At 38.1% G+C, this 16,408-nt stretch overlaps 1 protein-coding gene across 1 annotated transcript; it reads left to right on the forward strand.

The window, feature by feature from the left end:
- Window positions 1-14,244: 14,244 nt before the first annotated feature.
- On the forward strand, window positions 14,245-15,576 carry LOC131163005 (deoxyuridine 5'-triphosphate nucleotidohydrolase). The gene is made up of 3 exons (XM_058119679.1): window positions 14,245-14,817; window positions 14,930-15,021; window positions 15,110-15,576. The coding sequence occupies exons 1-3, from the start codon at window positions 14,495-14,497 to the stop codon at window positions 15,352-15,354; spliced, it is 660 nt and encodes a 219-aa protein (XP_057975662.1). The 5' UTR covers window positions 14,245-14,494; the 3' UTR covers window positions 15,355-15,576.
- The last annotated feature ends 832 nt before the right edge of the window (window positions 15,577-16,408 follow it).

Below are 16,408 nucleotides of genomic sequence, written 5' to 3' on the forward strand. Positions count from 1 at the left end.
TAGCACAGCATTCCATTCTCAGTCAGATGGGCAGACTGAGAGGACGATACAGACATTAGAGGATATGCTTCGTGCATGCTTATTGGATTTTGGGGGTAGTTGGACTCAGTTCATGCCACTAGTAGAGTTTGCGTATAATAACAATTATCAAACCAGCATTGGCATGACATCGTTTGAGGCTTTATACAGTAGGAGATGTCGTTCTCCTTTATTTTGGGATGAAGTGGGTGAGTGGCGAGTAGTGGGGCCAGAGCTTGTGCAACAAGCATGTGATAAGGTTTAGCTTATTAGAGATAGGATCAGTGCAGCTCGGAGTTGACAGAAAAGTTATGCTGATAATCACCGCAGGAATCTAGAATTTGATGTGGGTAATCATGTGTTTTTAAAGATAGCTCCGATGAAAGGGGTTATGCGATTTAGGAAGAAGGGTAAACTTAGTCCTAGGATTATCAGTCCATTTGAGATTCTAGATAAAGTGGGACCGGTAGCTTACAGGTTAGCGTTGCCACCTGTGTTGTCCAGGATCCACGACGTATTCCATGATTCTATGTTAAGGAAATACGTCCCAGATCCTTCTCATATCATCAGTTATGATGAATTAGAGCTTAGTGATTCACTGGTGTATGAGGAGGTACCCATACAGATTATGGATAGGAAAGTACAAGAGCTACGTAACAAGAAGATTCCTCAAGTAAAAGTTTTGTGGAAGAATCATGCAATTGAAGAGGCTTCTTGGGAATCCGAGGAACAGATGAAACAGAAGTATCCGCATCTATTCCAAGGAGTCTAAATAGGTAAAATGTAAGTAGTTAGGTAGTTTTTTTTTTTGCAGGTACATGTAATGGTTTAATTAGTGTAACATTTTAGTTTTGGAAGAAATTTTCTTTTGTTTATATGTAATCTCCCAGGACTCGGAATGTAACCGTGGTATCCCTCCTCCATAAGTGAGGGTAAGTAATAAAATAACTAGACCCTTTTCTTGTTAAGGGATGACGAATTACGTGAATAGTAAATTTTGAGGACGAAATTTTATAAGGAGGGGAGAATGTAACGACTTGAAGAATAATGGTATTTAAATAATAAAAGAAAGGAAAATGGAAACAGGAACAGAAGGAGGCAATCGACTTCGTCGACAACATTGCATTTTGGATGGCATAATCTCGATGAATTTTTTAGCCCCTCATCGAAGAGTCCTCGTCGACGAACACAGGGGACTCTTCGACGAGGGTATAGGAGGAGCTTGTCGATGAGGACAGGATTCATTGATGAGAAGATACCAAGAGAGAATTTGTGAAAATCTGAAATTCGTCAACGAGGGTTGAAGTTCGTCGACGAACTTTCTATAAGACTCGTCAATGAGGTGACGTGGCTCGTCGATGAATCTCGCAGTATAAGTAGAGTTAAACAAGAATTTTCAGTCATTTTCCTACGCCGAATCTCTCTCTCTCTCTCTCTCCTCACATGGTTTCTCTTCCTTCTCTCTTCGATTTAGGACCGAATTTCCGTCGATTCGAGGACGTGAAGCCACCACGACGCTCCTGGGAAAGTTCTCTACAAATCTGCCGGAGCGGATCGTCAGTGGGACTGAGGTGGAAACCATCCCAAATCTAGGGTAAGGCTTTCTACTCAATATTTGTATTTTTTATAGTTGAAGAAAGCATAGTATGTGTAGGAATACTGAACTTTAGTTATAGGAAATTTCGTTTTCAGGGTGTTGAACAGGGAACCCTACAGGTGCGGGATAGACTTTCTTAGGGACTTTTCAAGAATCAAGTAAAGGGATAAACTAAGCTAGTATTTTGTGAAAGATATGTATATTGTTATAACATTTGATTTCAGGAAAATAAATATAATTATATATGATTTATATTTGGGAAAATGCTGTTGAAAGTGATTATATGTTAAATATACAGAAAACTTGTTTAGTGTGGTATGAGTAGAAATTAATATGAAATACTGTTTTATGGGAATGTGTTAATGATACGGATTTTTATAGTGGAAAACCGGCGTATGGGCCGAGATTTTGATATATTTGCCGGTGTACGGGTCGAGATATGTGTATGATTTGCCGGCGTACAGGCCGAGCTATGTGTATGATTTGCCAGCGTACGGGTTGTGCTATGATTTACTGGCGTACGGTTCAAGGTATGGAAATGATTTACCAACGTATGAGTTGTGCTATGATTTGCCGACGTACGGGCTGAGCTATGGTAAAATGTGAAATACCGGTGTATGGGTCGATGATTTTCATGATATACGTATATATGCAAAACGATATGAATGATTTGAAAATTAGTGATATGAGATATCCATGTATCACGATTTCAGTATATATTATATGATATTAGAACCTGGTTGGCTTGGTCTAGGCTAGCACTTGCATGGTACCATTGCTATGTGTCCATGGTCATCATGATCATGATATTTATGTTAACGCCGCTGTACGGAGTGGTGTGAGATTGGATGGTCGATGTGGTTTTTAAGAAGTGTGTGAGCGCCCCTGGTGTACGGACCAGGTCGGGCAGACCCATCAGACTTACAGACTGTACTTTTGACTTGGCAATAGTCGGCCAACCATTGTTAGGTCCCACCTTCGGGCCAAACAACCCAGTCATGTGGGGGTAATACATGACAACAGCCAGCTAACCCACCAGGAATGTTTTTGTATTATTATTATATGAAATGATATATGTTTATATAAATGCAGTATGTTCTGCCATGTTTTGATGATATATATGTTTTCCTATATCTGACATAACGGTTTACTGAATATGTTTTGTACAGTATATGTATAACACGAAATACTCATGTTGCCACACACTAGTATTAACTTATTTCCCTTACTGAGAGGTGTCTCACCCTTAAATTTTATAAACTTTTCAGGAGCCCCTGATAGGAGAGCAGGAAGAGCCCCGTTGATCTAATGTTGTTTATCTGCCCTCTTGAAGGGTAAGTTTTAGTAGGAATAGTTGGATTTTGTGAGAAATGTCCCTAGATCTTGTTTTTGGGATGTATATACTGAAATACAGTGGATATAGTGACTCTAGTATTTATGGTAATGTGATGGATGTTTTCGAATTTATAATATTGTGATTGTATGTTTCCCGCTGTTTAGGCTTCCGTTATGTGTGCTGAAGTATCCCTAGTACCCACGGGTCCAGGTGGATTATGATCTGCTGAGTTGGGATTTGTGATATTAATTTAAAAAAAAATGTGAAAGTTAAGTAGGTCGTCACATACGATGTCCACTCACACCCATCGGTGACCAACCGAAACAATTAGACAATATTTCACACCCTCGAATATAGAGTCAGATACTCTCATCCACAGTATTTAGCCAAAACATGGCATTTGCCCACAGTAATGAGCCGATACGTCGCAATTTCACAAAACTTGGAACATTTTGGAACTCATGTTCCTATACTTTTCAGCTTACGATAATCAGCCATCACGGTTGTTTTCACAAACCTGGAACATTTTACATACAACAGTTCATTCCACACTTATTTGAGTAGACAACAAATCATATCATTTTTAATTCGAGAATGCAGTTTAATACAAATACAGGTACAGTCACCTCAATACCACAGTTTATACAAATATACGATTTTCTAACAGAAACAGAGATGATACCCAAGACCCCCAATTTTCCTAAAAAATTATAACCCGAAAATCCCTTATTTTTACCTGATAGATTTTTCTCAAATAAGTAGCCAAAACATACATACAATCGTAAACTACAGGTTTACCAATTCCGATTTTAAAAATAATTGATATAAATAGAATCCCCTTACCTTTTCCTGAATCCCAAAAACTTGAACTCTACAGCTCCAAAACAGCGAACCGAGTTACCAAAACCTAAACAACAAAGAACAATACTTCCTTACAATACTATTCTCTATAGATCTACTGAAACGAAAACGGATTCAAAGTCTTACCTCAATTTTGGGTCAAAACCCAAAAATCCTAAAAACAAAGATCCAATCTGCTATCCTCGAAGAGATTCTCCTCTTAATCCACGTGGCAACGTTGGATCGCTGATTCTAGCAACAGGTAGCCCGAAATCCTAGAGAGAGAGAGTGTTTGAGTTCTAGAGAGAGAGAAGATTTTGATTTCTTAACCATGAAGTAATGGAAAAATCAACTTATAGACCTATGACCTGGCCAAACTCATTGACAAGACGGCGTCCTCGTCAACAAGCCACAGAAGGAAGTTCGTCGACATCAAGGTGGACTCATTAACGAGCCTGAGATTTCAGGATTTCCAAAAATCTCTCGGTATCTCCTCGTCGATGAACCACTAAAACTCATCGTCGAGCCGTACATGAGACTTCGTCGACGGGAAAAGAAGTCTCATCGACGAGCCCTACTAATTTTTACCTTTTTTAATTTTCCTTCTCTTTTCTTATTTATTTAATACACCTATCACAGGTTGGGTTACAACCTCCCCTCCTTACAAAATTCGGTCCTTGAAATTTGTAATCTCTCATTTACCAACTCAAAAACATACCTAAATGCATACCCGACTTTAGAAAGAGCCGGCGGCCACCCACATAACAGCCCCATCCCAAATACATACATACATAACCTCACTTATGGTGGAGGAATACTGTGGTTACATACATACCATCTTAGGAGCTCACAATATTACAAAACTCTCCCAGAGACTAACCACACACCATTACTACGATAACAAAATATTACATACATACCCATACTGATCTTGCTACCAAAGCTACTACTCATAACAACTGTGGATATTTTCGTTATATTTCTGTCTCCAATTCCCAAGAAGTTTCCTCAACCACGTGATTTCGCCACAGTACCTTCACTGACAGTATCTCCTTGGTACACAGCTTCTGAAGTTTCTGGTCCATAATCTGAACAGGTATCTCCTTGTACACCAAAGCATCCCCAATCTCTAAGGATTCGTAACTAATCACATATGACAAATCCAACACATACCTTCTCAACATGGACACGTGGAACACATCATGGATCCGAGAGAGCATTAAAGGTAGTGCAATCTTGTAGGCTACTGGACCCACTCGTTCAAGTACCTCGAATGGTCCAATATACCTCGGGCTTAGCTTGCCCTTCTTTTCGAATCTCATCACCCCTTTCATTGGAGTGATTCTCATAAATATCTTACCCCCCACCTCGAATTCCAACTCATAGCGGTGAACATCCGCAAAACTCTTCTACCGACTCTGAGCCGATTTAATTCTATCCCTGAGCAATCTAACTTTCTTAGAAGCCGACTGCACGAGCTCAGGTCCCAACACTTGTCATTCACCGACATCATCTCAATACATAGGAGACCGACACCTCTGATCATACAATACCTCAAATGGTGCCGTCCTGATACTAGCCTGGAAGCTATTGTTATAGGCAAAATCCACCAATGGTAGAAGTTAAATCCAACTACTGCCGAAGTCTAATACACAAGTCCATAACATATCCTCCAAGATCCGTATCATCCTCTCTGACTGTCCATCAGTCTGGGGGTGGAACGTTGTACTGAAAGTAAGCTTCATCCCTAGTGCTTCCTGTAAGCTTTTCCAGAATCGAGAAGTGAACCTCGGGTCTCGATATGAAACAATGGACACCAGTAACCCGAGCATTCTGACTATCTCTTACACTTACTAGTCTGCTAGCCTACTCAAAGGGTAGTTAACCTTCATCAGTACAAAGTAAGCAGATTTTGTCAACCTCTCCACGGTCATCCAAATTGCATTCTACTCGTGAAGCACTGGTGGCAATCCGACGACAAAGTTCATGGAAATGTGCTCCCATTTCCACTCCAGAATACTCAATGGCTGCAATGGCCCTGCCGGCCTCTAATGTTCAACTTTTATCTGCTGACACGTTAGACATTGCTCCACGAATCGGGCAATCTCCCATTTCATGCCATTCTACCGGAAGGACTCGCGCAAATCTCGATACATCTTCGTACTACTCTGACCATAAATCAATCTTCAAAAAAACCTGCATTCCCTGCAGCTGGTCAAACAAATCATCTATACAAGGTAACAGGTATCGATTCTTCACTTTTACCTTGTTAATCTCATGGTAATCAATACACATTCGCATTGACCCGTCTTTCTTCTTCACGAACAATATTGGAGCTCCCCAGGGTGAAACACTAGGTTTGATAGAGCCCTTATCCAGTAGTTTCTGCAACTACTCCTTCAACTTTTTAAGTTCAGCTGGAGCCATCCAATATGGAGCTTTATAAATCGGTGCCTTGCTTGGCAACAATTCAATAGAGAACTCCACTTCACGATCAGGAGGTAAACCGGGTAATTCTTCTTGGAATACATCCGAAAATTCGTTAACCATTCGGATATCTTTAAGCTTCAAATCATCCCAAGGTGGTTCCGTCACGCAAGCTAGATACCCCTGACATCCATCCAAAAGTAGCCTTCTCGTCTGTATAGCCGATAGAATTTGTGGTATCGAATGCACACACGATCCTATGAACTCATACTCTTGCTCCTCAGGAGGTACGAACACTACTACCTTCCTACGATCGCTGCAAAACTAGAGAATAACCAATCCATCCCCAACATGACGTCAAATCAACACATGTCGTGCACTACTAGGTTCACAGATAGAAGCCTTTCCTGAAATTAGTGTTCGTCAATGACATTGCATTTTGGGGATAATTTTAATTTTAGGAAATTGCCAGAACTCGTCGACGAATACAGGGGTTTGTCGACGAGCGCAGAAGGAAATTCGTCGACGAACACAGGGTTTCGTCAACGAAGGTCTTCAGAATTTTGTCAACGAACACAGGGTTTCGTCGACGAGAAAATACCGAGAGACGGATCGGGCTACTCTGAATTTTGTCGACGAATACAAGGCTTCATTGACGAATTTACTGAAAGACTCGTTGACAAGGTGACGTGTCTCGTCGACGAATCTAACCCTATAAGTAAGAAAAACTCGAATTTTTATCATAATTTCTGGCTTCTCTCTCTCTCCTCTCTCTCTCCCTATGTATCTCTCTCCCTTCTCTCTTCGTTTCTAGACCCGCTAGACACCGGATCGACAATCTGAAGCCGCCACGATGCTCCTGGCGAAGTTCTCTACAAGACTACCGAAGCGGATTATTGGGGAATCGAAATTAGATTTCATCTCAAATTCAAGGTAAGGCCTTTTAGCCTATTTTTGGCCTTATGGTAGTTATAAGAAATGATGTAGGCGATGAAATACTGATATTTAGTTCTGGAAAATATTGTTTTCAGAGTGTTTTGTAGGAGGCCCTGTGGGTTTAGGCTAGTATTCCATAGGGGTTTTCCAGTAGTCAGGTAAGGGAAATATGCTATGCTAGGTATTTTTAAAATATTATACGGTTTATTTAATGATGAAAATTACGTATTACAGTATCGTGTGGCTTTTGAATATGAATATAGTACGAATATAAGTTTTACGATATTTCAGTATCTTGATTTTACGATATTTTAGTACCATGATTTTATGGATTTTAGTACCATGATTTTATGAATCTCAATACCATGATTACACGAATATCAGTATTATGATTATGCAGTTTCAGTATTATGATTATGCAGTTTTAGTATTATGATTATGCAATTTCAATGTTATGATTATACAGTTCTCAGTATTACGACATATGAATTACAGTGCAATTATGCAGCATCATGGTTAATTCAGTACTTCAAAATCATGGTAAATCAGATATATATATATATATATAAATGTATATGATATCAGACCGTGTTGGACTTGCAACTACAGAGCACGGTACTGTTGCTATAGATACTATGTTACTTTATGAGTGCGACCACCTATTTAGATAAAACGTGGTAAGGTCAATCACCTAGGCCCTTAAAGAGGTTAGACTCCCCATCTAGATATGGGTTGAGGTGGGCAGATTAACCGATAGAGTATAGTGATTTATTCCTAGTTGGCCAGCCAGGGTAAATTCCGCCTACGGGCCGCACAACCCTGTCATGTGGGGGTAAGTCATGACACATAGATAGCCACAGGGAACATTTTCAGTTATTATTGCGTATGTATAGATTTGCGGAAACAGGGAACATACTTACCTATATTAGAAGTATTTTGCATAATAAACTTCAATACTGTCATGTTAAGCAATAGGGACAGGGGTGGTGGATTTTATCACTTATACTTCAGTATATATTCAGTTATACATGTTTATTTGAAAATATATTTTCATGATATAGTAGCTCATTTGCCACACACTAGTAATAGCATATTTCTTCTTACTGAGCGTTGGCTCATCCCAGTGTTGATTCATTTTTCAGGTGATCCAGGTAGGTGAGCAGATCAGGCTCGCAGATAGAGGGGCTTCAGTAGTGCCCTGTTAGAGAGTGAGTATGTTTTGGGAATGTTTTGTATACCCTAGCTAGTTAAGGGTATTTTGGGGAACAGACGTATGTACATATTTTGGAAAACATGTAATACTCTGGTATTGTGTGGTATTGGTTTTGAATTGTGTATATATATATATATATGTTCAAATGATAATGTCTACGTGATTTATGCTTCTCGCTGCTTAGGTTCATGATTGGGTTTATCCGAGTATGGTATCAGAGCATGTAGAATATTATAGTATATAAAAAAAAATTAGTTTATTAAGCAGGTCGTTACATTGCGGATGTCCTTCCTCAGACCCTTCTCGAACCTTCGAGTCTTCTCATACTCGTTTGAGATCAAATACGGCGCAAAATGAGATAACTCAATATATTTGGCAGCATATTTCTGCACCGTCAGGGTTCCCTGAGTTAGGCTCGAGAACTCATCGGCCTTCACATCACAAGTGGAAGCCGGGAAGTATCTCTCGAAAAATACCTCCTTGAAGCGGCTCCAAGTCACACTAGATGGACCAGTTCTCTACTTCTCAAGCTGACTCACATCCATCCACCATCTTTCTACTTCTCCTGCCAGCTGAAAAATAGAATAGAGAACCTTCTACTGCTTAGTGCAATGTAGAACTTCTAATACCTTCTCGATCTTCTGCACCTAGTTTTTTTCTACTATCAGATCGGGTCCTCCAGTAAATGTCGGAGGTGTATGCAGGTGAACCTATCTATGGTACAACCCATAGTAGTAGGAGAATGCTCACATCTCCTAACACTTTGCTCGATCTCTCGCATAACTTGCCTCGTCAAACCTCGAGACACATAAAGAGACTCGTCACTCGCAGTCCCCTCATAACCACTATCCAACTTATTATCCTTGGGCTCCATTCTGAAAGTAAGATAGGAATCGGTTAGAATTCCTATATCATACACAATTAACACAATCATTGAAAGCTAATCATGTCAACTACAACTCTCACAGGTCCAAGTCTGTCCTACCACACCGACATGAAACCATCAATGGTTTGCCGTGACTTTACTGAAATCGTCATTCTAGGGAAAATACAGAACATCGCCAATGAATCCCTGTCTAGCTACAAGGCAACCCTCAACCTACTCTACCTATTTCCTACATCCTATACTCTGGTATGTTCACATAACTATGCTTAACCAAGTCTACAAGACCTAACAACCTGGTTAACTTTGATACCAAGTTGTCACGCCCCGAACCCGCGGATGGGCCCTAAGTGTGAATTTAGTAACCTAACATGTCTCTATATCAATTAAAACATACATGATACTATATTGAATGAGGGTACGACCCCATGGGGTACACATATAACCTATACACATTCTCATACACACACATGCACATCACATATGCAACGAAAATGTTTTTTCTAATACATACATCGTACCATACTAGAGTCTACATATAACCAGAGTCTACGCTCCAAAACACAATACATATCTTGGGTGTCTACAAAAGGCCAACAATGACCACCTAGTTACAAAAATCAGTACTTACTCAAGTACTATACGCAGCTAATCGATAACCACGCTCTTGAATGCTAGAATGCTAGTTTTGACTACTCGAAGGATCTGAAACACATTTGTATATTTGGGGTGAGACACCTCTCATTAAGGAAGAAACATGTTATATCAGTGTGTGATATATAAGTGTTATTTCGACATAAAACATAACACAATACAGTTTCAGTATTTTCACAATCCACTTCCAGTACATACAATACAAAACATACTATCAGTGTCATCACACTCTTTGGCTGAAACCAGCCGCATTACATGGAGCACCCGATAACCTAGAATTAGTTGAAGCCCCACAGTAATATCGTTGCTAATACGGTGTCCACTCACACCCATCGGTGACCAACGGGAACAAACAAACGATATTTCACACCCTCAAATATAGAGTCGGACACTCTCGCCTATGGTATTTAGCTGAAACATGGCGTTTGCCCACAATAATTAGCTGAGAGCTGGCAATTTCACAATACCTGGAACATTCTGGAACTCATGTTCCTAAACCTTTTAGCTTACGGTAATTAGCCATCACGACTGTTTTCACAAACCTGAAACGTTTTACATACAACAGTTCATTCCACACTTATTTGAGTATACAACAAATCATGTCGTTTTCAATTTGAGTATACAATTTAATACAAGTACAAGTACGGTCATCTCAATACCATAGTTTATACAAATATACGATTTTCCAATAGAAATAGAAGTGATACCTAATACCCCCAATTTCCCCCAAAAACTGTAACCCGAAAATCCCGTAGATTTTTCAAATAAGTATCTAAAACATACATACAATCGTAAACTACAGGTTTACTGATTCTGATTTAAAAAATAACTGATATAAACAAAATCTCCTTATCTTTTCCCTAATACCAAAAACCCGAACTCTATGACTCCAAAATAGTGAACCTAGTTACCAAAATCTAAACAACAAAGAACAATACTTCCTTACAATACTATTCTCTATAGATCTATCGAAACGAAAACGGATTCATAGTCTTACCTCGGTTTTGGGTCAAAACCCGAAAATCCTAAAAACGAAGATTCGATCCGCTATCCTCGAAGAGATTCTCCTCCTGATCCATGTGGCAACATCGGGTCGTTGATTTCGGCAATAGACGACTCGAAATCCTAAAGAGAGAGAGAGACAGAGAGAGTTCGATTTTTAGAGAGAGAGAGGATTTTGATTTCTTAACCATGAAACAATGGAAAGTTCAACTTATAGACCTTTGAGTCGGCCAGACTCATCGACGAGACGGCGTCTTCGTCAATGAGCCGCATAAGGAAGTTCGTTGACGTCAAGGTGGACTCGTCGACGAGCATGAGATTTCAGGATTTTCCAAAATCTTTTGGTATCTCCTCATCGACGAACCATTGAAACTCATCACCGATTTGTACATGAGATTTTGTCAACGGGAAAAGAAGCCTCGCCGATGAGCCCTGTTGATTTTTACCTTTTTTAATTTTCATTCTCTTTTCTTATTTATTTAATACACCTATCACAGGTCAGGTTCTTACATTCAAAATGAGTTTCTTTTTATATTAATGAATGTAAGACCAATTTATCATATGTCTAACATTAAGTAAACAGACATGTAGATACGTGGAGGCCTAGAGGGGAAGGTCCCCTGTATAATTTCTCGTAAAACAACATCCGCAAGTTAAGAGCCATTCATGATTGAGCAAAGAAATGTTTAGGCACCTCATTATCACTCCTTCTACCTTAACCACCAAGAACGACTAAAGTATCTTAGCACCACCATTTACACCTTTATTGTTGGGAAACACTTAAACACGATTGTCCGTAGTTGAGAGATCATTAAGGGATTCTCACTCAATAAATTCTTTTTTTATCTTCATTATCAATGAGCAGGTAGTCTAAATTGTGCAACTATGAAATTATTGAATATGGTTTGAAAATATTAAGAAGGGAATGGAAAGGGGAAAAAGGTAATAATTAATTACAAGAGGCGATGAACATGAGCTATAGGGCAACAATTTCTTTCTTTCTTATCTTTATAGAGCCATTGCATAAATTTATATATGATTTTTTTGCTCTTGATAAATATATAACTTTTCATTTTCCTTTGCAAATAAAAAAATTTACAATTCCTTAAAGTTGCATGTTATGGCCATGTTGTTCATTTTGGTAAACCATTCAATGCAATATTGTAAACAATCAAAATCAAACTGTCATTTTTTCAAAATGGAAAAATACAACAATTGTAAATAAACCACAATTGCTTTTATTTTTGTGTTTGTTTTTTTTTATTTTTTTAAATTTTGTTGGAGTCCTATCATGGTGTCATATCAGATATGTAATAGGGAGATATTGGGTTTATAAGGATGGTTTGAGTTCCAATTAAGCAAAACACTTTTTATATGACAAACCCGTGAGTCTAGTGGGTCAAAGCGGAGAATACCTTAACGGAGTTTGGCCAAGACAACTACATTTGGTTTTAGAGCCTTTCTGGGAGTACTATCATGTGAGTGGATTTACCCATAGGGGTATTATCATGTGAGCGGATCCTACACATAGGTGTAAACCACTTTGACGTTGTACTAGGGAGATATCATGCTGACAAGTATGTCAGAAATCAAACATAAGAGTTTATCACAAATTCACATCGCATATGTGTTAGGGAAATCACATTGACGAGAACATTAAAAATTGGAAAAGAGAGTCTGTCACGATCCCATAATGAATGTGTACTATAGAGATCTTGAACTTATAAGTAGAGTTTAAGCGAGATGTCTTTTATAGGACAAACTAGTGAGACCGGTGAGCAAAAGCGGACAATACCTTATTGGAGTTTGGCCTATAACCGTTACATAGAGGCATGGATGAAGTTCTAAGTACTTGTAATTTTTGTTTTACAATATTTTCCCTTTTTATTTCGTTTTGGATTATCTTTGATTTAGTTTGGTCACAGAAAATTCTCTTAGAGTCATTTTTGTAATTTTCTCACACTGTTAAATGAAGATTGTTTGGTTATAATGAAAATGGCTGAAAAATTTTTGCAACATGATCTCTTTTTTTTTTTTTTTGTTTGAAACATGTTCTTTTGACTAATGTGAAAGTGAAAACAGAAAGTAATATAACTTCATAGCATTAGCATCTAGTTATATTTTAACTTTTCATTCTTATCAAGGCTCAATAAGTTTTTCTTTTAATATAAAAAATTAATTTTAAATTATTTTTTAATAAAACAGTGTTGATGTTTACTAAAAAATAGAATGCGGATATTAAGAAGGATGTATAATCTATGTACAACTATGTAATGTATTTCTTATTGTACAAAAAATCGTGTAAGCAATAGGGGTGTAATCGTTTTGGTTTGGTTCAGTTTGGTTATGGGCCAAACTAAAAATCGAACCGAATCTTGCGATTTTTGGAATGCCCAACTCGAAACCGAAATCAAACTGAATTTATTATGCCATGAAGACCCGAATATTCGGTGGTTCACTTACGATTTTTTTTTTCAATTTTTAACCAATTTTCTAAATATTCAATAATCATTTTTTCACAAGAGTTGTTGAGAATCTATTGGACATTTTGATTTTTTATAATGTTTCATAATTTTAACAAAATTAAACCTGTTAAATAGTTTAAACAGTTGAGAATGTGTTGGTCTTCTTAGACATTTTCCTTTTGTTCTTAATTACTAGTTTAGTAGCTTCTACAAACCATCATAATGCAAATTACATATCAATTAACCACAATTAAGTAATCTGTATTAACTTATTATATGGACCAATCATAATTAAATAATCATATTAATTTATGTATACAATTTAAATTAAAACTGGTTTTTCAATTTTCAATTTGGTTATACTTTGAAAACCAAAATCGTAATCGAAATTGAAAATTTATACTTTCTAAAACTGAAATCGAAACCAAATACCGAAAACCAAACTACTTGTGATTTTGGTCCGATTTTGGTTTGATTTTTAGTTTTTTGGTAATTTAAAAAAAATATTTAAAATGAAATCAAAATAGACTAAGTTAAGTTAAATCTCTTAAAGATTTATTTTAATTTAAAAATAATTATAGGAAAATAAATTAGAAGCTTAGGATATTTATTTTAATATAGAGAACAATTATAAGTAAACAGGTGGCGTTTTTGGTATTTAAAAAAAACCAAATTGAGTTGTCCTAAAATTAGCTTATATTGGCTTACACACCTTATTTATTTTACATACTTATTTTAGTATATAATTTTTTTATTTAGTGCAAGATTGTAATTATTCCAATTCACTCAAAATTATGCTTTAAAAAAATTCTAAAAAAAGTATATATTAATTAATTATAATATATGTTTATTCCTTTGCAGATCAAGATATCTACTAAAGTCCTAATTAAGCCTAAGAGAGATGAATGTACTTTAATCCTACTGTTAAGAACATTCTTTTTCTGCTAATCGTTTTCCACAGCTCAGATGAAATGGCTGAGCTATTGTTTCCAAAAGCGATGCCCATGGAAATTTTCCAACTCCAATCCATATAAAGGGGGTTTAGGGTTTAGCTGTGTAACCGTGTTTACCAAATTTGCAGTCGCTTGCGCTTCTCAGTGAAAATGGCGGGAAAATTGGCGCCATGATTTTGCAACAGTCACCGATGGCGCGTTACACTCTATTTAAGCCATGGCCATCGCCCTCTCGCTCCTTCACATCTCACTTCTGCAAATACCCATTTCGTTGTTTTTCGTTCCCTCGAGTTTTCACGATGGCCCAAGAAGAACCACAAACCAAGAGCCCCGAAGTCAAAGAGCCTAGCCCGAAGATTCAGAAACTCGACCACAATGGCGTATCTGAAGTTGCTCGATGCCCTCTTCCTCTTCTGCAGGTGAAAAAGCTGTCTGAAACCGCCGTGTTGCCTTCTAGGGCGTCTCCTCTGTCAGCTGGCTACGACCTCTCCAGGTAAACTCCAAGATCTGGGCGTTTCCATGGTTAAAATCGATTTAGCGATTTCTTCAAGCTTGTGGGTTGTCTTTTTCCCTAATTTTGTTTGATTGATGCGCAATACTCGCAGCGCAAAGGAGATGAAAGTTCCAGCTAGAGGCAAAGCTCTGGTTCCAACAGACCTAAGCATCGCAATACCAGAAGGAACCTATGCTCGCGTTGGTAAATCTCTACCCATCATCCCAGTATCTCATTTTTCTGTTTTGAATGTTCTATTCACTGATGTGGGTTGATCTTGTGGCGCTCTTAGCGCCTCGATCCGGGCTGGCGTTGAAGCATTCTATCGACGTGGGTGCGGGTGTGATCGACGCTGACTACAGGGGCCCTGTCGGTGTGCTCTTGTTCAACCATTCGGATGTCGATTTTGAGGTAAAAGCCGGCGACAGGATCGCACAGCTGATTATCGAGGTCATCGTGACACCCGATGTCAAGGAGGTTGAGGAGTTGGACACAACCGAGAGAGGCGTCGGGGGGTTCGGATCCACCGGCGTATGAGCTTCCTTGTTCGTGCTCCCCCATGTTCTCGCGCTTTTGTTTTACCTCCCGTGGTTCTTCTGGTGGGTTTTGGGTTTATGTTAATGGGGCAACCTTGTTTGGGGATTTTGGTTGAACAGATGGTGGGCAAATTTACAGTTCAAATTGCACACGGTACATTGAATAATCATTTTGATTTTCGGCTTCTGTAAGCAACCGTATTAATGAATTTTCTTCTCCACATATTAAAAATCCAAATGAATGATATGGGACCTTGGCAATCATGTTCATTTCGTCAACATGTCTTCTTTATTTTTTTAAAAGCTAGTGAGGCGACATGATGTCTCATCCTGTGGACGAATCTGGCTCATGCAACACCACCCCACTTCTGCAATTTCTTCTCTTATGAAACAATGTAAGTGAGATTCATTTGGTCTTCTGCGAATTCTTCGGTTTAGGGAAGGCCTGCTGTTTCCACAATGTTTTTTGTTGTGCATTTGTTTGGCACACCTGATTAGGTCGTATTAATGCTATTGTGTTGAATTAGCCGCAGTAATTATTCTATTTTGCTTGTTTGGTTTCCATCATTTGTAAGTAATACGATGAGAATGAATTAAATTGTATGTTGATCTTCATTCCTTGTTTGTCTTAACTTGAACTTGGGGGTAGGAACTAGTGAGTGTGACTGAGTGCCCATCTCTACCTCATGAACATGTTCTAAAGAGTCCATTGGATTAGTTTGGCCTCAAATTTTATTATTTACTTTCTCCATCGACAATGAAGAACTCTGGTGGAGGATCATGAGATTTGTACAACTGTACAAGAAAAGCCAAATGTGCTGAGAGCCTTAGATTTTGAATGAAAGTGTAATACAAAATTATATTTGAAGTTTGTTTAAATTCACTTTTAAATTGAAGGTTTCAAATTTACTCTCAAATGCAGCATTAGATAGTATTGGAAAGTATAAATAATTACGGGGCTTAATTAGTTCACTACTTAACAAATACTCAAAGATTAACTCTTATCACTCCATCCTGTCTTCTATTTTTATTGCACCAAATATAAATTAAAAATG

Source organism: Malania oleifera, chromosome 8 (assembly GCF_029873635.1).
Source record: "Malania oleifera isolate guangnan ecotype guangnan chromosome 8, ASM2987363v1, whole genome shotgun sequence".
Lineage (NCBI taxonomy): Eukaryota > Viridiplantae > Streptophyta > Magnoliopsida > Santalales > Ximeniaceae > Malania > Malania oleifera.

What these genes read in the sequence shown, in the direction of transcription:
- LOC131163005 (XM_058119679.1), top strand. Translation starts at nt 14,495, where the DNA reads ATGATTTTGCAACAGTCACCGATGGCGCGTTACACTCTATTTAAGCCA. An exon ending in GCTGGCTACGACCTCTCCAG is followed by an intron (nt 14,818 to 14,929) that starts GTAAACTCCAAG and finishes CAATACTCGCAG; the next exon opens with CGCAAAGGAGATGAAAGTTC. An exon ending in AGGAACCTATGCTCGCGTTG is followed by an intron (nt 15,022 to 15,109) that starts GTAAATCTCTAC and finishes TGGCGCTCTTAG; the next exon opens with CGCCTCGATCCGGGCTGGCG.